Source organism: Chiloscyllium plagiosum, chromosome 42 (assembly GCF_004010195.1).
Source record: "Chiloscyllium plagiosum isolate BGI_BamShark_2017 chromosome 42, ASM401019v2, whole genome shotgun sequence".
Classification (NCBI taxonomy): domain Eukaryota; kingdom Metazoa; phylum Chordata; class Chondrichthyes; order Orectolobiformes; family Hemiscylliidae; genus Chiloscyllium; species Chiloscyllium plagiosum.
The window spans coordinates 11,845,456-11,869,399 of NC_057751.1; the positions used below are offsets into that span (position 1 = coordinate 11,845,456).

The following is a 23,944-nucleotide window of genomic DNA, read 5'->3' on the forward strand; positions in this document are numbered from 1 at the left end:
AAACACTATATAGTACAAACAGGAAGACAGCTAACAATCCGCATACATGAACATCAACTAGCCACGAAACGACACGACCAGCTATCCTTAGTAGCCACACACGCAGACAACAAGCAACATGAATTCGACTGGGACAACACTACTATCATAGGGCAAGCCAGACAGAGAACAGCCAGGGAATTCCTAGAGGCATGGCATTCATCCACAAACTCCATCAACAAACACATCGACCTGGACCCAATATACCAACCACTACAGCGGACAGCTGAAACTGACAACCGGAAGCGGCAGGGACAGACCACTATAAACACCGGAGGAAACATCAAAGAAGAGCTTTGCAGGAGGCTCCCAAGCACTGATGATGTCGCCTAGCCAGGGGACGAAATGTTTGCAACAAAAACTTCCAGCTCTGCGAACAGAACTGCAATTTACTAAGTTTGATGAGGGCTGCCCACAACGCCAGACAAAGGAACTAAACCAACCTATAAGTTTTTTGCAACAAAAACTTCCAGCTCTGCGAACAGAACTGCAATTTACTAAGTTTGATGAGGGCTGCCCACAACGCCAGACAAAGGAACTAAACCAACCTATAAGTTTCCGCAGCGTTGACCTGGGAAATGTTACAGCGAGCTTGGGATAAAGTGAACAAGGGAGGACATTCATCTTGATGAGGGCTATTTGGCCTAACCATGGAATTGGAAGAGCATCCCATCTCTGGAGATCCCGCCTAATATTGTCGAGCAGGTAAGCAAAATTAATCCAAAATAACCGATCAAACATGGGGGTAATAAAGATGCCTAGGTATCGGAAACCCACCCATGACTACTTAAAGGGGAACCTAGGGCCACCTTCAACCTTTGGCACTTCCTTGAGATTCCCCACAGGCATAGCCTCTGATTTTGCAAAGTTGATCTTATATCCTGAAATAGCCCCAAATGACTTAATACATTGTATCAGATGGTGTACAGAGGTCATCAGGTCCGATAAAACCAGAAAGACATTGTCCGCATACAGTGTAATCTTACCTCGATCCCACTTCTGCAGCGGTTATGAGGACATTCTGACGAATGGCCTCTGCCAGCAGCTCTATCGCCAACGTAAACAACAACGGTGAGAGGGGGCAGCCTTGACGACTACCCCTGTCAATCCTAAAGTTCCCAGACCGCAGCCAGAGGGTGGCGATATAAAACCCCCACCCACCTAGCAAAGACCTCACCCATCCCAAACCGCTCTAAGACATAAAAGAGATACGGCCATTCCACCCAGTCAAATGCTTTCTCTGCATCTAAGGAAATCACCAACCCCTGGTTCGATCGTTGCTGACATGCTTGGATCATATTCAACAACCTTCTAATATTATTAGAGGACCTACGGCCCATTATAAAACCTATCTGGTCCTCTTTGACAATATGGGGCAACACCTTCTCCAATCTCAGCCCCAAAATCTTAGACAGAGTCTTAAAATCTGAATTTAATAGAGAGACGGGCCTGTCAGAGGCACAATCCTCAGGAACCTTCCCCTTCTTAATAATGAGGGAAATATTAGCTTCTCTCAAAGATGGTGGGAGGCATTCAAGCATATAGGAGTGATTCTACATTTCCAGCATCTGCCCTGATAGAATTCCTATAACTCCTTATAAAACCCACCCGGGACACCATCAGGACCAGGCACTTCCCCCTCTGAAGTTGCCTAGCTGCCTCCTGTATTTCCTGAACTGTCAAGGGGGCATTAAGGAGAGAGGCCTGTTCCAGGGTTACCCCCAGGAGGTCCAGGCTCTTAAAAAAGGTTTCCATCTTGGCCCTCCTATCCTCGCAACCTTCAGACCGACACAATTCAGAGTAAAAACTCTGAAAAGCCTCATTAATCCTTTTGGCATCGTATGTATGGACCCCAGCGCTGTCTCTAACTGCAGTAATGGATTGGGGTGCATGCTTTTTATCTAGTCAGATAAAAATACTAAATACTTCCCTGACCTATCCCCACACTCAAATATCTTTGTCTCGCAAAAGCAAGTTCTTTCTTTGCAGTTTGTGTAAGTATTGAATTCAAGGCAACCTGAAGGGCCATGATCTGCTGTAGCTTGGTCACCGAAGGCCACGTAAAATGTGCCGCCTTGGCGGCTTTCAACCGCATCTCAAGTAGACGCTGCTGTCATTTCCGGCTAGCCGAATAAGAAATAGCTAATCCCCTAGCAAAGGCCTTAGTGGTCTCCCATAGCATAGACGGACTACTAGCCTTGCCTGAGTTGATAGTCAAGAACTCCTGAAAGTCTGTCAAAAAGTATTCCACAAATTTGGAATTCTTAAGAAGAAAAGGATTCAGATGCCAGTGCCGCAAACCTAGCCCTTCACTCTTGGCCTTAACCTCCAAATATACTGCCGCGTGATCAGAGATAGCTATGTTTCCAATTTTACAACCCATAATTGAATCCAGAAGGCTCAAGGGTGCCAGAAATCCTCATGTGATATTTATGTGGGTTTGAAAAAAAGATGAAGTCCCTGCCAGTAGGGTGAAGACATCTCCAAATGGCCACCAGCCCCAACTCCTCACATAAATCAGTCAACCTGCTTGGCCTGCGAAGAAATAGTTGGGGGCCCACTAGGCATCCTGTCCACTGTTGGATCCAAAAGGCAACTGAAATCCCCCCCCCCCCCCTTCCATAATAATGTGCAGTTTTCCAAAGGCACTCAACTTAGAAAAGGCACTAATCAAAACTTTGAGGGGATGCGCCAGACGACAGTAGACATTTAAAATGCCATGTACCTCCCTATGTGTCAGAGCCTTAAGTATCACAATCCACCCCGATCATCTTTCACCTGCTCTTATAATGTGAACTAAAGATTTTTCCGGATAAGTACTGTCACTCCCCGACTTTTAGTAGTAAAGGATGAAAAGAATACCTGATCAGAACCCCCCTGTTGTAACGTCAGGTGTACACCATCATCAAGATAGGTTTCCTGCAACAGGGCGATCTCAACTCTTTCCCTCTTAAGGCAAGAAAGCATTTTTTTTCCTTTTAACAGGCAAATGGCTTTCCTTGATGTTGCAGGTGTACCATTTAACAAGACACTTAGCCATATCCCCTTTCAGAGACCTTTGAACCCCAGGAGGGAGAACCCTGCTTGCAATGTGCCCAGCATAAGTGAATGGAGACTCAGAGTCACAGAATTGTGTATACAAAAACTACTCTATCATAACTGTAAACAACTATTGCAAGCAAAAAACTGCAAAGAAAACCAACTACAAAACCCTGAATGGGAGACTGTCCTCCCCTGCCCATGGGGGGGCACTCACCCTACCCATCCCCTTCCTGCACAGCTCCTTCGGGCCTGGTCTGTGCCCCAGCCTTAGGCAAAAAAAAGTAAATAAACAAGGAGATGATCCTTAAGTTAACAAAAGAAGACAAAGCCAGGTTAAGAACTCCACCCATTCCTGGCTCCATGTCACCTCGACCTGTGACTAAAAGAGAAAAAGAACAAAAAGAAGGAAAACAAAGGGCATCCACAAAATTTCCCATGATAAAATCCAGTTACAAAAATTTAATAGGAACAACATATTCCAAGATTTTTAAAAAATAATTTTTAGGGAAAGAGTGAAAAAAGGGAAAACACTGGGAAAGAAGGAAAAGAGAACGAACATTAACCTTTTCCTTCAGGCCAGTTGGTCCATTTTAAAATGTCTGCAAAGTTCTTGGCCGAGTCAAATGTATAAACTGAGTCCTCGTGGCTGAAACGGAGCACCGTGGGGTACCTCAAGGAGTAATGGATGCCCAGGTTCCTCAGCCTCTTTTTAACCTCATTGAAGGACTTCTTCTTTCAAATCAGCCGAGAAATCCTGGAGAAACCTGATTTTTGACCCCTTGTGCAGCAAGTCCAGTGGATCTTGCCCCAGTGATCTGGAGGCTTCTATCACTCTTTGCTTGTCCCTGTATGTGAGGAAGTGCACTAGGACCGGGTGGGGGCGCTGTACCGGCCCGGACCTGTGCACTGCCACCTGATAAGCCCTTTCAATCTGCAGCCGGCTGGAGTCGATTTGACGGCGCAGGACCTATTGCAGCCAGTTTTCAAAGAAGCTGACTGGCTGCCCACCTTCTTCACCCTCCTGGAGCCCAACAATCCGAAGATTGGTCCTCCAACCTCGATTTTCGAGGTCATCGACCTGGTCTCATAAGCCCCGCACCTCCTGCTCCAGTACCTGGATCCGTCCGAATGAGGACTCCATCGCTGTGGTTCGACCCTCTATCTCCTCCATCTGCTCCCTGAGGCCCTGGAGCTCCCATTCATGCTTCTGCAGCATAGATGCGATGGGTTGGACCTGGGCAAGGATTTCCTCATGGATCTCCTTAATCGCAGCCCCAACCTTCGCGGCAAGTCTCGCTATTGCCACTGCCAATTCCTGTGAGGTCCCCCAGGAGTTCAGGAGAGGCTACCAATGCTGTTGCGGCCTCTGGTGTGCCTGGTGCTGCAGGGGAGTGTCCTCCTCGCTGCTATTTGCTCGCTCCTTTTTGTTTTGGCATCCTTTCCACTTCAAATTGTCAATGAATATGCGTTCTTCAAATTTTTATATTAACAATTCATCCATGTGAGTTGGTCAGGGATGGTAAAAAAAACACCAATATGCCTTGGCTGTTATGTAGAGCCGTCCACGGCAGTTCGACTGAATTGCCACCATCTTGCTGAGTCCTATGCTACCTTCGTAAAATATTTTGAGGTGATCCTGTCTGGTCCATAACATCAGAGATCAGAGAAATGAGCATAGAGTGAGTAAATAGCAAGACGTGTCATGATCCCAGCTGATTGTACTCCCGGACAAGTCAATCGCAGAATGAAATGTGGATTGTTTTTTCTTTTGATAATGTGGGGGTTAGTTCCTGAAGTATTTCCACATAAGGCTACACAGCTTAATAATATAGCAGATGTTTATAATACAAAAGATGAAAACAAAATGAAAACAAACTATCTATAAACAGAAATGTAAATCCAGAGAAATGACCCACCTCTATCACATACTTAAGTTCTATTTCATTTATTCTCCCCACTTTCTTTCTTTTGAACTGAGTGTTCTTACATGATTATTGAGAGCGTAAACAAGCTCAGTTTCTAATAACCTGCAGATTTCAAACCAAACTCTTCTGATCTGGAAGCTGCACAAACTAAATACTTCTACCGAGGTAACTGTGTATTCTCTGAACTATTCCAGACATCTGTGAGGAGAGAAACTACACTTGCTTGTGACCCCAGTCAGGTGACCTCCAAATTGCCATAAAAACATATTTCTGGGTTTTCTGAAATAGAATCAATCTTTAATTATTCAGAACTGAAATCAAGCTAATGGCCTTTAATGTTTACCCACTTTCTATTATTAAAGAAGTGTTAAGTTCAGCATACAGTTAGAGAAACACAAGTATGATTTAATCAAATCAACATGGCTTTCTTTTTTTCTCTTTTAAATTCAATGGTCTTTATTTAACATCACCCTGTTCACATGGGGAAGAAATCATTCAGCTATTCCATGTATGGGAAGGTATTCACTTGGTGATCCAGCTTAATGTCACACGAACGTCTTCATCGTCAGGAGAGAAGCTTTGTCTGCTTTTTTTTAGATTACTTACAGTGTGGAAACAGGCCTTTCGGCCCAACAAGTCCACACCAACCCTCCGAAGAGCAACCCACCCAGATCCATTTCCCTACATTTACCCCTTCACCTAACACTACGGGCAATTTAGCATGGCCTAACCTGCACATTTTTGGACTGGGGGAGGAAACCGGAGCAAACCCTAAACAGACACGGGGAGAATGTGCAAACTCCACACAAACAGTTGCCTGAGGCAGGAATTGAACCCAGGTCTCTAGCGCTGTGAGGCAGCAGTGCGAACCACTGTGCCACCACTTCAACATAGCTTTCAAGAGGGAAATCCCATTTGCCAAAGTAATGAGACTTTTTTTAGAGGATGCCACTCATCAGGTAAAGAAAGGGGTGTTAGTGGATGCAGTACACTTGGATTTCCAAAAGATGGAAATCCAAATAAATGATTAATGAACAAAATAAGGACTCAGAGTTATATTAACAGTTAGAAGTAATTATATAATTAAATTAACACCGATAGGAGATTGACATTGGCCTTCAGCTATTTACAACTTATAATAATGACTTAAATGAAGAAACAGAGAATGATTTTCTTCAGTTTGCTGATGACACAATTCCAAGTGGGAACTCAAAGCCTGAGAATTACACAAAAAAGCTGGAAAGTGTTAAAGACAAGTGAAGTGAGCATGAATCAAAACAAGACATGTAGCATAATGTGTAGAAATGTGAGGCTCCCCATTTGGTCATCAGAATAAAAAAGCAGAATACTTTTGAAAAGCTTGACACATGCAAATGTTGATGTTCAGAGAGACTTAGGTGTAGTTGAATAAGGAATAAAACAAGGTACTATGCAGTTAGCAGAAAGCAATTAGGAGAGAAAATGGGATGTTGGCCCCTCTTGAAAGGGGCAGAACAAGAATAAATCAGTCCCTAGGACAAGATGGTATTTTATGGTGAGACCCTGAGCAAATTGGGTCTCTAATCTCTGGAATTCAGATGATAATGACTGGTGATCTCATTGAAACATACATGACCCTGAGGAGGCTTGACAAGTGATTTACTTGGTTCCTTAGGTTAAGGAATCGAGAACATGAGAGTAAAGTGTCAGGGTTTGGGGCCAATCTTTGAGGGCTAAGATGAGGTAATTTTTCACACAAAAGTGTGATAAATATTTGGAATTCTATGTCCAGGGAGTTGTGGATATGACATTGTGGATTCTCAGTGAATCAAGGGGTATAGGGAGTGGGCAAGAAAGTGAAGTTGAAGTCTAAGAGCAACCAAGATTGTTTTGAATGGAAGAACAGGCATGACATGATGGGTTGTGTAGTCTTCTGAAGCTCCTACTTCTTATCTTCTGATATTGCTCTCACTTCACTTTTGGAATTCCATTTCATTGTCTATGTTTTGTCCACAGCTGTACTGAGATTTGCAGTTGAGTGGACTCTGAAAGAACCCGAACTCAGCACAGGTGAGCAAGTTGTTACTGAGTAAGTACAGATTATACTAAGGTGTCAATGTCACCTTACATCCCTGCATTGATTCTGGAGAGCACATTTATGGTACAATAAATGCTAGGATTGAATGTGTCCTGCTTTTTGTTGACACAAAGAAAGTCAGAACTGCAGATGCTGCAGATCAGAGTTGACAGTGTGGTGCTGGAAAAGCACAACAGGTCAGGCAGCATCTGTGGAACAGGAGAATCAATGTTTTGGGCATAAGACATTCATCAGGAATGAGGCTTGTAGGCAGAGGCTGGGGAAGCTAGGGAGAAAGTAGTTGGGAATGTGATAGGTAGATGAAGATGGGGTGAATCACCTTCCCCCCCTCCCCACTTTCATCTACCTATCACATTCCCAGCTACCTTCCCCCAGCCGCCCTAGCCCTACCCACTTCCCATTTATCTCTCAGCCCACAAGCCTCATTCCTGATGTAGGGCTTATGCCCGAAACATTGATTCTCCCACTCCTCGGACACTGCCTGCCCTGCTGTACTTTCCCAGCAACACACTCTCAACTTTTTGTTGACAGGACCTTGATGGTGAAGCTTTAATTTTTTTTTGCAGAATGTTGCAGCTGTACTGGGATAGCTTGGTGAGAAACATGAATAAAAACATAAAGGCTGGAAACTATACAGCAGCTCCATCAATAACTGAACAAAGTAACAGATGCGAGCATTACCAGTCAAGAATCTTTGACTGGGCCAGAGGGAGGACACATGAAGAAACAGCAATAGACTGTTCAAAATACTGAAGTGAGGAGAAGAGGAACAGGGGCAAGCCACTTTTCAAATTTCGCAAAAAAGATTTTGAAAAAAAAGGGACTATTCTCCAAATCACAAATCCCTGTATATTGAGCATATTTTCACATTTTCTGTTTGAATTTTACATTTTCAGTTATGTTTCTTTCATTTTAGAACTGCTCGACATTGTGTGACCAAAATATCGATTTGGAAATAACCCATATGAGCCATCTGACAATGCATTAAGTCACAAAGAGTGTGCCTTATATTCAATTCCACATTTACAATGACAAGTTGGGCTTTCAATAAAGCTCACTCATATATTCCTACTAACGATCTGTCTTCTACAGTCATACGGAATTTCAACTTAAAATTAAATGAAAATCTGGGGACAATAGTAGACTGGTGCATTCTCTATGGCAACATTAACCAATCAATTTGAAAATCGACCAGCACCCATTCCCATTGAATTGAATTGAAATGAATTGAATTTATTGTCACGTGTACCGAGGCACAGTGAAAAGCCTTGTCTTGAGAGCAATACAGGCAGATCACAGAGTTAAGTAGCATAGATAAGTAACTAATAGGTAAACAGCGGCAAAAACAAAAACACAGGTGCAGGCGAAAGTTAAGAGTTTGTGAGTCCATTCAGTATTCTAACAACAGTCGAGTAGAAACTGTTTTGAAACCAGCTGGTGCATGTGTTCAGGCTTCTGTACCTTCTCCCCGATTGTAGAGGTTGTAGAAAAACATTGCCAAGGTGGGATGGATCTTTGAGAATGCTGGCTGCCTATCCTTGACAGTGGGCCTGGTAGATGGATTCTATAGGTGGGAGGTTGTACCACCCCCACGACTTGCTCTAGTGGCTTGTTCCATACACACAACACTGTCTATATGAAATGCACCCACTTGTGCTTAGGTGCTGCTGTCTTTCCCAACTCTGACCAATCGGGTTCACTCATCAGGTTTGTGTTCACTGAAATTGGCTTTCAGCATGTCAACTTCAAAGCTTTCACCTGCTGAGATTCTCCAGTATCTTCTGTTTATATTTAAAATTCTTACCCAAGCTTTCATCTCTCTGTGGCTTCACCATTCTGTACCTCTGTCACCTTCTCCAGCCCCACAAACTTGTACGGTGTTTACACTCCTTAAATTCTTTTTTCCTGTACATTATGATTTGATTTTCTTCACTTCACAATCAATGAGTGTACCATAAGACATAGGAGTAGAAATTAGTCCATTCAGCCCATCATGTCTGATCCATGGCTGATAAGTTTCTCAACCCCATTCTCCCCACTTTCTCCCAGTAGCCCTTGATCCCCTTGGCAATCAAGAACCTATCTATCTCGGTCTTAAATATACTCAATGACCTGGCCTCCACAGCCTTCTGAATTCCATCGATTCACCACTCTCCGGCTGAAGAATTTTCTCCTTAACTCTGTTGTAAAAGGTCTTCCCTTTACTCTAAGTTTATGCCCTTGGGTCCTAGTCTCCCCTACTAACAGAAACATCTTCCTGACATCTACTCTGTCCAAGCCATGTTTCAAGTAGATCCTCCCCCACCATCCTTTTAAGTAAAGACCCAGAGCCCTCAAACATTCTTCATACGTTAAGTTTCTCATTCCTGGAACCATTCTCATGAACCACCTCTGAACACGCTCCAGGGCCAGTACATCCTTCCTGAGATATGGCTGCCAAAACTGCACACACGTCTCCCTTCAGCTGCCTGGTCCACAAGCCCCCTGATCTCCTCCCTTCACCTGCCCATCTCTTTCTCACTCCATCCTCTGCTTTCATGCTCGGAAAAAAACTGTGCCTTTGATGAAGCTTTTGGTTTCTGTCCTAACGTTTCCTTGAGGAATTCATTGTCAAAAGTTGACTGATTGGAGTCCCTGCAAAGAGCTCTGGGACTTTTTTTTTTACCAAGAATAATGCAGCACAGGAGCACAGTATTAAACTCAGAGTTTTGTTAAGTATTAAACTCTGTCCATGAAGAAACAAAGCATCACCTGCACCAATTGTTTGAAAGAGCTACCCAATTAGCTGCAGCCGTCCGCTCTTTCCTTGCAGACACGCATCAATTTTCTCACCTCTCATGGGAGTCATGGAGTTCAATTTGTTCGCACCCCCCTTGCAGGTCGCGCTGCCTACAAATCACTGCCCATAAACAAATAAATTGCCTCCGGCTTTTTCAGCCTTCAATCTGCGAGGACTCATTGCTACTTTTTGTGGCACATTCTGAGAGCAGTGTCTCCTCCTCGACCAGTGGATTCTGTGCTTCTGACAACCCCCCTGGCACCATGTAAGTGGGGGGTGGGGGGATCACTGCATTCTCAGGGGTTGACCTCGAAACTTTTTTTTCCCTCTGATGGTGATACTTGCAACCCTGAAAAGTTGTCCCGAGGAGACTGATTCCTACGCCTCGCAGAGGGGGCGCACCTCAGTGCTGTTTTGTGTGTGTGTGTGTTGTGGGTGGTGGTGGACTGGTAGCGCATGCGTTGGTTCAGTCGCCTCTGGGGATTATGAATGGATGATCCGAGCGGAACCGCACTTCCAAACTGCAGCAGAGAAACTATACCTTTCAAAGCGCATTTTGTTTTTATTTTATTTTGACCGTGTGCGTTCTGTTTAGATGACAGTGGACATATCAGCCAGCTCTTCCGGATAAAACCGATTGCACCTGTGAATCGCTGCATTGAAAGGGAAGGGTACAATGCTTTGCTCACTGGCCTGTTGAAGCCTGGTCGAGCAGCGGTGGGGGAACGCCGGCTGGGCTTTGGACGGACTGAAGGCAGAACATGGCTGGAAGTTTAAGGAAACATTACGCTGTCTTTGTGCCAACTTTCACTGCATTGTTCTACCTAGTGATAGCAAAGATCGGTGAGTTACTGAGAGAGGGGGAACAGAAAAACAAAGTGACCTCTCGGAATAGCGTAATGAAAATCCTTGGGTGTGGGTTAGGCATTTTCTCAGTGCGCCAGTGTTTTTACTGGCTGCTGTCAGTTTTCTGTCAATTATTTTGGTTTCCACTGCCGAGGTCTAGTGGTTTGAAGTGACGGTAAATACATTTGTTAACTGGAGGGTTGTTTTGTTGTGTTCAAATGAGATTTTGATAGACCGAAACTAAAATATTCCTCGCAGACTTGGCTTTTGAAATTTGTGTCAGATTTCAGAATGACCACGATCTTGTTTCTGCTGGCCAGTCATCGGAACAGCTTTTGATCGAGGTCTCGTATAAAGGGAAAGACAAAAAGGGCAAATAGGCGGTGTTGGATTAGCGAGTGTAAATTACTCTGGTGACCGCAGAGTAAGATGGCAATTCAGTTCGGAGCGATAGCGGATTGATCGCCAGTCCCACGCTGCGCCTGATCTCGACTTCCAGCGCCTGCCTTTCCCTTCCTGCATCTTTTCATGGGGAGTCTTGTGGTCCCTGCTGAAAGGGAAGCATCGCACAACTCCCGTGGTCTTATGATGACAGAGACACGTCAACCCGCAGTAGAATGTGTGTGTGTGGGGGTGGGGGGTGGAAGGAAACTCATAGCCTTGTGTAATGCATTTTACCAGATTTCTTTTTGTTAGCATTAAGTCACGAATTCGGTGATCACTCACAGCCAATGGCTGACGCTCCCATTGACTGGCCTTGTTTTTAGTTTTGCTGATTTTTTTTGTTTAAGCTGGGATGAATCATGGGAGCAGTTCCTGACGGCAGAAACCATGAGATTCAGTCGTTCAACGGTTGCCTGCTTTTGAAACAACAGTGACCCCGTGGGATATAGCAAACCTCCCAGGAAATGATCCCACATTCATGTTTGGCTGAGATGTTAGCTGGAAAGGCAGGGGAGGGTGGAGCGGGATTTGCAGTGTGATTTCAGTAAATATCTGAACAGGACTGTGGTTGTAAATATTTGTTTTTAGGTAGAATTTGAGATTTGTTTGATTTTAATCAAGAAATATGAAAGTTCCCCCCCCCCCCCGCTTTGTTTCAATTCAATGGAGATGAAGTCAACTGCGATTCATGAGTTCCCCTTAAGTTCTCTGATTCCGAAGCAGTGTACCATGGATATTGACTTTTCAAGACTCTGTCTCAGGTTCTGGCGCTCTGATTATACTTTATGGATGTAATTGTAAACACCAGAAAATCATCGCACAACTGTCTGTAATAGATTTGATTTATTATTGTCGCATGTACCAAAGTATTATGCAAAATTGTTTTGTTTGCAGTACAGACAGATCAAACATTAAAAAATAGGTGATTGAACAGTGAGGAATACCAAGTTTAAGGCGACAAAGAAAATGCCTAAAGCAAGAATAACATTGGGCTTGAAATCCATTCATAAGTCTTAATAGTGTTAATCTACAACATTTTCAGCCTGACAATGTTCATACAATCCCTATAGTGTGGGAACAGGCCCTTCAGCCCAACAAGTCCACACTCTTACTCTGAAGAGTAACCCACCCAGACCCATTCGACTCCTGACTAATGCACCCAACCTACACATTCCTGAGCACTGTGGACAATTTAGCATGGCCAATTCACCTAACCCGCACATCTTTGGATTCTGGGAGGAAATCCACACAGGCATGGGGAGAATGTGCAAACTCCAGTCAGTTGCCCGAGGTTGGAATTGAACCCAAGTCCCTGGCGCTGTGAGGCAATTGTGCTAACCTCTGAGCCACCATGCCACCCCAATCTCGACAGAACAATGTGTTTAAGAGTGGGGAAGAAACTGTTCTTTAACCTGTTAGTATGTGTTCAAGCTTTTGTATGTTATGCCTGATGGAAGCAGTTGGAAGAGATCCTAACCAAAATAGGAAAAGTCTTTGTTGGGTGCCTTTCCGAGGCATTGAGAAATGTAAATGGAGTCAGTGGATGGAAATTTGGCTTGCGTGATGGCCTGGGCTGTGTCCACAACTTTCGTAGTTTCCTCAAGTCCTGGGTAGAGCAGGTGCATACCAAGCTGTGATACATCTACATAGAATGCTTTGTATGGTGCATCAGTAAAAGTTGGTGAGAGCCCCTCCAGACTTGCTGAATTTCCTTAGCTTCCTGATAAAAGTACATTGTTGTGCCTTGACTGTCACATCAATGTGGGTGGTCCAGATCTGATTGTTGCTGATGGTCACTTACAGGAACTTGAAGCTCTCAATCATGTCCACCTCGGCTCCATTTAATGTAGATATGGGCATCCCCCTCACTTCCTGAAGTCTATGATCAGCTCTTTAGTTTTGCTGACATTCAGGGAGAGATTTAAGAAAAGAGGTTCACTCATGATTTTCCCTGGAGCATCGGAGGCTGAGGGGTGACCTTATAGAGGTTTACAAAATTGAGGGGCATGGATTGGATAAATAGACAAAGTCTTTTCCCTGGGGTCAGGGAGACCAGAACTAGAGGACATAGGTTTAGGGTGAGAGGGGAAAGATATAAAAAAGACCTAAGGGGTAACTTTTTCATGCAGAGGGTGGTACATGTATGGAATGAGCTGGCAGAGGAAGTGGTGGAGGCTGGTACAATTGCTTCATTTAAGAGACATTTGGATGTGTACATGAATAGGAAGGGTTTGGAGGGATATGGGCCGGGTGCTGGCAGATGGGACTACGTTGGGTTGGGATATCTGGTCGGCATGGACGGGTTGGACCGAAGGGTCTATTTCCATGCTGTACATCTCTATGACTCTATGATTATGTAGCCAAATTTCATCCAACTCCATCTAAAAGTTTGCAGACGACACCACCAATGTAGGCTCGATGTCTCATCATTGGTTGATAGACAAAAAGTGCAGCAGGTCAAGTAACATCTGAAGAGCAGGAGAGTTGATGTTTCGGGCATAAGTGGGAAGGACTGTGAGAGATAAATGGAAGTTGGGGATGTGGCTGAGGAGAAGGTAACTGGGCAGGTGATAGGTGGGGTTGCAAGATACTTTGCATTCCAAGTGATTTGCTGTTATGTTCATACTATGAAACAAACTTTGAAACTCACTTGCCGAGGATTAAGACAGAACTGGACATCAGTCAGTTCATACTGGAATTCGATACTGCTCACCATTGTTTCTGTATACTCATGAAGATCACTTCTGAATGACCAGTTGAGGTAGTTGTGATAAAAGATTAACTCAAAGCAAATCAGCCAAGTCTACATTTAAATGCAGATTTGTGGATTGCAGAGCTCAGTGAGTGGGAAGTCTGTCCCAGGTATATCTGCTAGCAGTTTGAACACCACCCTGTTTTGGGATTTTCTTTACTCTCTTCGGTTCTAAATTTTCCTCCTCCTTTCTCCACATGGAATGAGGCTGTACATGTTGCCTGGTTGAAGATGATACTTTGCAGGGTTGCTCATGAGAAGCTGAATTTCTTTGAGTGCAGCCCACGTTACCTGCTTTCTGTCTATTCCTCTTTGTGTATTTAGTTTGAGATTTTCAGCTTGACATTGTACATCTTGACAGAAGGATGTTTAAGTTGAGGCAGAAAACAAAACATCTTCCATTTCCAAACTCCTCATTCCCACCCCCCCCACCCATTTTTTGAACTGGCCAAGTCTTATTGATATGGCCTTTGTCCTTGGAACTTCAACCAAACATTTTGTGTGCAGAATTGTGAGATTTATGAAGTCTGATTTTTGGCCTTATGTAAGGTTTGCCACAGCTGAGTGGGTGGAGAAACTCTCAAATCAAATGGCAAAGTAATTTCCTTAATGAACAGCAAATTAATTAATTGAATATAACATGAAAAACTTGGAATAATTTCATTGGTGATTTCCTCAGGAAAATGTGGTAACAGTTTGGATCACTAAGTTCATAGAGTCTTAGAGATGTACAGCATGGAAACAGACCCTTTGGTCCAACCCGTCCATGCCGACCAGACATCCCAACCCAATCTAGTCCCACCTGCCAGCACCCATATCCCTCTTAAACCCATCCTATCCATCTACCCATCCAAATGCCTCTTAATTGTACCAGCCACCACCACTTCCTCTGGCAGCTCATTCTACACTCTGAATGAATAAGTTGGCCCTTAGGTGTCTTATATATCTTTCCCCTCTCACCCTAAACCCATGCCCTCTGGTTCTGGACTCACCAACCCTAGGGAAAAGACTTTGTCTATTTACCCTATCCATGCCCCTAATTTAAAACAGATCAATATTGAAATAACTCCAGATGCTCGTATAATGTTATCAAATCACCTTTTATTTCCACAGGCATAGTACTTCAAGTTGGTGCGTCTTCCTCAAAACCAACTGTCACAGTGAACAGACCCTCTGTCACGCTCCGTTTATATCTGTCAGCTAGAGCTCTCTGGACCAGATTAACAGCCCCAATCAAGGAACTCTTATTCTATGAGTTCCAACTGGCTGACCTTGTTACAATCACAACAAATAGATTTCAATTCTTTAAGTGTAATGAGGGATATGAGGCAAACGCAGGTATGTGGGGTTAGATGACAGATTAGTTGTGATGTCACAAAATGGCAAAACTGGCTTGAGGAGCTAAATGTGTTTATGGTGAGTTTGCTGGGAGGACTGTTGAATTGGTATCTTCCCTCCTAGCTTATGCAAAAGGGAAGTAGCAAGGGGGTCCCTTTTCTAATTGCTGTGCAGTAACCCTTGACTGAAGATGTGCATGATTGGATTGAATTTAATTGTGATGAACCTTTCTAAACCCTCCTGTTAATCCAGCTTCAAAAAAAAAGTATTGTTCAACAACACCTAAATATATTGCTGTTTTCTGGGATTTTTGTTGTGCATAAATTTGTTATTGTAGCTCCTACATTACAAGCATGACCTCAATTCAAGGGAGTGCTGTTGGCAGTAAAGTGCATTGGGGTATCCTCAAGTTGTGGAAACTGCTAGAGCAATTGCAGAAAGTAAGAGACATGATGATTTTCTCTGAGGATCAAGTGAATTTTCAGGAATATGCAACAGGATATGGGCATGTAGAATTAGTTCTGCTCAGGTGGCACCATCATGGACTGACCTGGCAAAGCAAACTGTTTGCATGTATTTTATGATGTGCAATCTCATGAACTCAGGGTTAGCCTAAATAGTCTAACATCTAACAACATTGTCATTGCAAAGCCACAGCTGTTTCAATACAACCAATGAAAAAATCTTATTTCATTTAGTGTATTTCTTATGCCTTCTGTCTTTTTCATCAGCTTATATTTTGAATACATAATTAGCAAGCCATCAATTTGGCTACTCTGCTGTAATGTTTGCTTCTCCGCTTTGTGTTAATGTTCTTCAGTCTGCTTGGAGTGACAGAAGTATCAAATGGTTATTTCCAATAAAATACAGAGAACTCCATGTTGCTCATCTAAACCCAATGTGAGAAAACAATTCCAATAATTTTGCAGTCCATAATTTTGAAAGCTTGTTTACTTGAATGAGGGGACTTCGCCGTCCTCAGGAACTCATAGGTGACTCCACATTGCTATTAACAGGTTATCCTGTTCAGATAGTGTTTAAGTATGCTACGCCCTGCCTTTAGCTTTCACTGACAACTGATTAAGGAGTAGGCTACAGGAAGTTCAAACTTTGAAAGCTAGTGCTTTGTTTCCCTGCATGGCGTAGTGATGAGTGAGATGGGGAGTTGGACACATTGGCTGCACTGCAAAATTGTCTTTACGTAAATGGAAACTTATCCAGTACTTTTCCTTGTGAGAAATCATAGATTATGGTCTCGAAGTAGATATTGCACTTAAGATATGCAAGTGCTAAATGAGGAAGGACTGTTGAAGGTATATTGCATCAGATGACATGACATGAGAATAGAAAATTTTCTGATGTGCTTTTTCATTAAAATATACTGAGAAGCTTTGAGTTGCGCCACCATGGTGCCTATAGCAGTGACAGAAGTAGTACATAATCATAGTTTAACATGTGTAGTTGGGAAAATGCTTGAGTCTATTATCAAGGAAGAAATAGCAAGGCATCTGGTTAGAAATTGTCCCGTTGGGTAGACTCAGCCTGCCCTTCATGAATCTACACTATGTTTAACTAACCTAATGGAATTCTTTCGAGACACTGTAAGTACGGTGGACAAAGGGGACCCAGTAGATATGGTGTATGGATTTCCAAAAAGCATTCGGTAAGGTGCCGCAGAAAAGGCTGCTGTGTTATGGGCTATGTATTAGCATGGATAGAGGATGGGTTAACAAGAAGCAAGAGTGGGGATAAATGAGTGTTTTTCTGGTTGGCAATAAGTGATTTGGAGTTGGGGATCTGTGTGTGAGAGTTTGTGGATGACACTAAGATGAGTGGTAGAGCTGTGTGCAGAGCACTGTGAAGCTTTGCAAAGGACATAGTTTAACTGAGTGGGCAAAGGTCTGGCAGATGGAGTACAATGTTAATAAATGTATTCTATTTCGGTTGGAATCAAAGTAAAATGGACTGTTGGAATGGTTTAAAAAATTCCAGAACATTGCAACACAGAGGGATCTAGGTGTCCTTGTGCAGGAATCTCACAAGGTTGGTCAGCAGATGCAACAGGTAATTAAGAAGTTAAATGGAATTGTCCTTCATTGCTCAAGAGTTTGAGTTTAAAAGCAGGGAGGTTATGTTGCAATTGTATAGGGTGTTGGTGAGGCCACACTTGGAGTATTGGATTAGTGCATTAGTCATGGGTAAATACAGGGTAGGGGGAATGGATCTGGGTGGGTTACTCTTCGGAGGGTCGGTGTGGACTTGTTTGGCTGAAGGGCTTGTTTCGATACTGTAGGGAATCGAATCGAATCTAATCTCATCTTATTGAATGATGGAGCTGGACTGAAGGGCCAGATGGCCTACTCCTACTCCTGCTCCTAGTTCTTACGTTCTTATTGTTTAAAAAAGTAAAGGTTCAAGAAAGAGTTTATCACAGTTTAGTTTATGGCTTCTGGGCTCGGAAAGTCAATTGAGGAAGCAGCTGGGATGAAACGGCCATGCCAAGCCAAGACCACCACTCTGCATGATACCACCTGTTGGGCCACTTTAATCTGTGGAGAAGATCTCCATGCCATGACAAGACCGCCTTCCTTCTTCTTCTTATTCTAGCACCTGTGTCCAACTGTGGCCCTGGATCCTCAGCCTAGCCTACGTGTCTGGGCTGAGGGAGTCAGCCTAGGGTCTGTTTCTGGTGAGACCCCTAGGCTGGGTGGAACATGGCTAGCTTGTCTTGGCATTGCTGCCGCTGGAGGCCGCCTCCTTCACCCACCACCTCCCATCATATGTCGACTTGGCTAAAATAAAAAACAACGAAGAAAAGAGCAAAAGCAAAAAGAAGGAAATGAGCACACCTGTGGATTTTGTTTGTCCTCGAATAGAGATGAAGACATTTTGTCATTTTACTAAAAACAAAATTGGTTGTTCTTATTTATGTTTTGGTTGTGATTTGTACATTAAAACAGAGGTGACTGATTTTACATTATATATTCAAAGCAGGTGCTGAATGGCCCAGTCCTACCATTCATATGCTGTTGAGTAGCTAGCTGAATAGTATTTTACTGAATAGTATGATAACTTAACGCAGTGACATTGTTGAGCCCATTTAACAAACTTTTTATTTGAATTTCATGTCCTAATTATTTCACTATGAATCAGAATGATCTCTTGGTGGGTTAGAATATGAGAGAAGTGTAAAAACCTATGAGTACTGTGCGTTATTGGCATTTTTGACTTGTCACACCCCACTTCAAATGAGCAAGTGCAACCAGAGGGTTTACCTGGGGTTGCTTGTGGTCTGCGGTTTTCAGCACTACATGCTGATTTAAAAAAAAATGAAGATGCTAGCGAAGAGGAAATGAAGGGGTAATCCCAGAGGAGGTGTGTTTTAATCAGAAAGTTAATTTGCTTTGGCAAAATACAAACCTTCCCATCCAAAATGTTTTGAAGAGCTTTTAACTTGGTATTTCCATTAATTGGCAAAGCCAGAGGAAAAGTTAATGAGAGCAGGAAGTGTCTTAATTTATAATCTTAAATGTCCTACCCTCAGCTGAACACAACTTGGGTGGTTTCCTTTTAGCTCCTAGGTTTCACGAGGTCAATTGAAATCATCACCACCTCAACAGTCAGCGAATACGGTATGTAGAAATTTCGACTTGTCAGCTCCCAATGTCACAATCAGTTTCAAAAAACAAGCACTGACTGTACGAGATCACATTCACTGGTGAAATCCAAGCACTTTCCATTAGTTACTCTTGGACTTTGCAAAAGTATGGCTTAATTTTGTACATGTGTATTAGAACAAGGCATTGATAGTACAAGGTGCGATCAGTGTTGGGTTCAGAGGGCAGTGTCCATGTAATATACACAAGTAATGAGAGAACATGAATTGGCATTTGGAGCAGGCTTCAAGCTAAAAGTTCAGTCTACTTGCATAGGGAGAGCAAAATACTTAAATGAAGGTCATTTTTACGGCTCACACAAAGCTCCTTAAGGGTAAATCTTGGTAGTTGTGTCGTTTGGTAGACCTCTGTTTGGAAATTAAGCTACATTGATCTAGCTGTTGAACATGCTGCTGAAAAATAAATGCATATCTCGTTATCAATTTAATCTAATTCCATCTGAGTTTGTGGAGGTAAAACAAAGATGCTGGAAATTTAAAGCTAAACTAGAAATTGCTTGAGAAATTCAGGTCTGGCAGCATCTGGGGAGAGAAATCAGAGTTAACGTTTTAGGTCCAGTGACCCTTCAGATCTGGTAGCTTGACAAAAGTGGTATTTTTGCTGAATGCAAGTGTTGTTAGGGGGACAGAGGATTGATAGGGTAGGTGGAGATGGAGCCCGGAGAGCGAGAATGACAGTTAGGAAAGACAAGATATGGACAATAGTAAACTCACGAGAAAGAAAAGCTGATAATGAGGGTGATGGAAGAAGTTCAGATTGGATGAATTTCAATAATTTTATGGAGTCCTGAAGGCTGCAGTGTTCCCAAGGACAAAATGAGCTGCTGTTCTTCCTGCTTGTGTTGCACCTGGCTGGAGCATTGCAGCACTCCCAAGACAGAAATTTAAAAAAAATGGAAGAACTGCAGATGCTGTAAATTGGGAACAGAAACAGACGTTGCTGGAAAAGCTCAGCAGGTCTGGGAGCATCTGTGAAGAGAAATCAGAGTTAACGTTTTGGGTCTGATGACCCTTTCTCAGAACTGTATTAACTCTGATTTCTCTTCAGATGCTGCCAGACTTCTGGGCTTTTTCAGAAACTTCTGTTTTTGTTCCCAAGACAGAAATGGTGGCCAGAGAACATGATGCTGTGTGGAAGTGGCCAGCACCTGGAAGCTCGGGGTCGATTTTGCTGACTATAAGTGCTCCGTAACGTGGTCATCCAGTCTGTGCTTTGTCTCCTCTACGTAGATCAGACCATGTTGAGAGCAGCACATACAGTAGATTCAATTGAATAAAGTGCAGGCAAATCACTGCTTTACTTGGTAGCGTTGTCTGGAGCCTTTCAAAAGGAGGAGGAAGGAAATAAACGGGGAGGTGTTATATCTTCTGCGGTTGCATGGGAATGTGCCATAAGCGTGTGGGGAAGAGTTATGAGTGGAGGAGGATGGGCTATGATATCCTGGAGAGAACAATCCCCACATAATACTGACAACAGAGGGGAGGGAAATGCATTTTGTGGTGGCATCTCCCTGGTGGTGACGGAAATGGTGGCTTTAGAACCTTTTGGACATGAATGCTAGTGGAATGGAAAGTGAGAGCCAGGGGGTACCTGATTGGTGTTGTGGGAGAGAATAGAACGAATAAGAGCACAAGCGCAGGAAATGGGTCGATATGGCTAAGGGCCCTGTCAACCATGATGGTGGAGAATCTTCGGCTAAGGCAAACAGTGGACGTGTCAGGACATCTGCGGAAGATGGCGTCATTGTAACAGACACGATGAAGAAGAAAAAACCTGGGAAAATAGAATGGAATCTTTACAGGAAGCAGAGCGTGAGAATGTCTTGACCAGGTAAGTGTGGGAGTCAGTGGGTTTGGAGTGGATATTGGTGGCCAGCCTATCCTCCAGATGTGGAGAATAGGAAAGGGAGGCAGGAGTCAGATGTACCAGGTGAATGTGAGACTGGGTGAACACTTTACAGAATGCCTATGTTCTGTCTGCAAAAATAACCAAGTTTCTAATCGACTGCCACTTCAACATATCAGTGTGTTCCCTGGCTAACATTTCTGTCGAGGGCCTGCTGCAGTGCTCCGGTGAGGCTCAGAGCAAGCTGGAGCATCAGGGACTAATTTTCTGCTTGGGACGCTGCAGTTTTCATGGCTCAATACTGTGTTCAGTAATTTCATAACCTGCACACCTTCCACCATGTCCTTTACCCACACCACATCCCATGCCTGTTTATCACACTGGCTGATTTCAGCACAGCCAACGCATTGTGAACTTTATCATTCTCATTATCAGCTTTTCTCCTTCCTTAGCTTACTGTCAGCCATCCCCTTATGTGCCACACTGCCTTTCCAGACTCCATCCCAATGTATCCTGTCCCTCTCCCTGTCCTCTCCCGCAACCCCCCAAACACACACACATACACACCCCAGTCTTCAGCATAATTACCAACTTTTTCCTAACTACTATCAGTTCTCAGGAAGTGTCATTTGACTTGAAACTAGAGTCACTGCTACAGCTTTACAGTCTACAATTTTTCTAATTTTATTATCTTCTCTGATGTCATTCTTGGAATGATTGTAAACACATGGACTCTACTAACATGCCTCACAAGGATTGTTAACTCAGTTTCTACATGCTGCCATTCTGCTGGGCAGTAGCTTGTTGGCCCAGACTCAGGAATTTTGTCTCTTGTGCTACATAGTTGCATGAGAGGGATGCTCAGAAAGGCAGGTTGCATTATAGTGAGGATCTGAAGATAATATGAGAAAAATCTGTCGGCCATAATAGATCAGCCACCGTGAAGCTCCCTGAAAATTACACAGCCTCAAAATGACAAAATCTAGTCTTATGTAATTATGTATTTAAAATGTGATGCAACTGGTTCTGTACCTCAGTACCCAACTTGGTTTTGAGAGAATGTGGTACTTGTTGAACTCTTTGTGGCTACAATGCAGCTTTGCAAGATTACTGGTTTTGTATTGAAAATGACCCATTTCACCATGCAAACCAAAAAACCAAGTCTCTGGTTTAATGGCTAAATTTGAAGCCTCAAAGATGCTTTCATGTCAGTGGCAACAGCTGAGGCTAGCGACAGTGTACAAGCCGAAGTAATTGCAACTTTCTGCTGTAGTGTTATCTGAGAACGAGAACAGGATCTTTCAACAAATGAAGAATACAGCACCAGGCTGTGTGGTTGATGCGCTGATTCAAGAAATGCTGTGTTTGAAACTGAATGGTATGTGGCTGTTTAGATTCTGAGTCTGGTTTTGTGTCTGCACTGCCTGTTTCAGGAGCAGCAATGGAACTTGAACAACAAGATCATGAATGACGACTTCCATTCAGAATGTCAGTGGAGTGAAACAACAGGATATTTATCAGGAAAAACTGTAAAGGTGCTATTGTTGCTGCTATAATAATTGTGACATTAATGTCGTGTCTGCAACCTTCCAAGATATTTTACAAAAGCACTAAAAAACAGATTTGACACTGAACCACATATGACTTTTCTTATAGATGACATGCTAGGTTTTCAAGAGTATTGAAAAGTTTGAGACATTGGAGAGAGGTTTAGGGAGGGGTTTCCAGATCTCAGAACTGTCATGATCTCTGTTCTTGATAGGAAAACATGTTTTTTGAAACTTGATGTTATATTTGCCAAAGATTTTGACAGAAGCACCCCAATTTTAATGGCCGTGCCATGTCTTTTGCCTGAGAAGCAGTGCACAGTCATTCAGTTAACTGGTTATTTTGGTTCAGGCTTTTCCTACAGGGTTGTGACAATCCTGAACTCAAATATTTCCCTTAACTTCTTGCAGAAGTGGATGCGTCAGGTTTGTAGCCAGTTGAAAAATTTCCAGGCTTTTGCTAATTTTAGTTTATGATGTACTGTAAATCAGCGAAGACTCCACACCTTCAAGAAAGGAGGCAGGTAGAAAATATTGTCATTTCAGGTGTTATCTTTGTTTAGGTATCTCAACTTGTTTGGAGATCCATCAACATCCAAAAATAATACGTGAGGTCACTGTTTTAAATAAAGCTAGTTCTTCTCCAAATAATGGAAGCTTTATGGGAAACCTTCTACATCCAGGAAAAATCAACTGAAACTGGTTGAAGACTCAGACAGGATCTCACAGCCCTCTGTTGGGCCAACATGCTGCTATTGAGCAATCTAAGCAACTGTGACATCTAAGAGTAAATCTCTGGCACCAGATTTGTCAGCTGACTTTGGCTATAACCAGTTATGATTTGCTGGAAACTGTTGACTTGCAAACTGAAAACTGCCTACAGACAGAAGCCTTCAGGCATTGTTCCTGTTCCATTGTGCCAGTTGACAGACTGTATGGTCTCCATTCCAGTATGTCAGTTCGTAGATTGTCTGGTCTCCATTTCCTGTGTGCCAGTCAGCAGATTGCATGCACAATGTTTCTCTTTACTTTGTATCAGATTCAGTAGTTTCTCTGCCCTTGTGCTGGTTAACAGATTTGGTCAAGGACAGTTGAGTGCCAGTTATCTGATTGTTTTCAGACTGGTGGAATGCCCCCTAAACTTTCTACTGCCAGAAGGGAAAGTTTGGTGACAGTGAGATGCAGGAGACAGTTCTGGAGTGAGGGTCGTGACAATGGTAATATATGCACAGGATCCCCTGGAGTTGAGGCTGATGTTTTGTCCTCACTTTGCAGCTTAACTTTGCAGAGGCGACATTATTTGATATCCCTGACTGGTATTCATTGAACAGAGGAGAAAGTGAGGTCTGCAGATGCTGGAGATCAGAGCTGAAAATGTGTTGCTGGAAAAGCGCAGCAGGTCAGGCAGCATCCAAGGAACAGGAGAATCGACGTTTCTGGCATAAGCCCTTCTTCAGGAATGAGGAAAGTTTGTCCAGCAGGCTAAGATAAAAGGTAGGGAGGAGGGACTTGGGGGAGGGGCGTCGGAAATGTGATAGGTGGAAAGAGGTCAAGGTGAGGGTGATAGGTCAGACGGGGGTGGGGGCGGAGAGGTCGGGAAGAAGATTGCAGGTTAGGAAGGCGGTGCTGAGTT

General features: G+C 43.4%; 1 protein-coding gene across 4 annotated transcripts in view; it reads left to right on the plus strand.

Annotated features, from left to right (window-relative positions):
- The first annotated feature begins 9,954 nt into the window (after nt 1-9,954).
- Nucleotides 9,955-23,944, plus strand: part of LOC122543129 (disintegrin and metalloproteinase domain-containing protein 9-like) — a 130,755-nt gene continuing 116,765 nt past the window's right edge. For 2 of the 4 annotated variants that reach the window (XM_043681470.1, XM_043681471.1), the window contains exon 1: nt 10,320-10,705. In XM_043681470.1, the coding sequence (XP_043537405.1) occupies nt 10,624-10,705 (82 nt within the window). In that variant the 5' untranslated portion in view covers nt 10,320-10,623. Of the gene's footprint in view, nt 10,128-10,319; nt 10,706-23,944 lie in introns of those variants that run through there. The other 2 variants (XM_043681473.1, XM_043681472.1) reach the window with 2 other exon arrangements.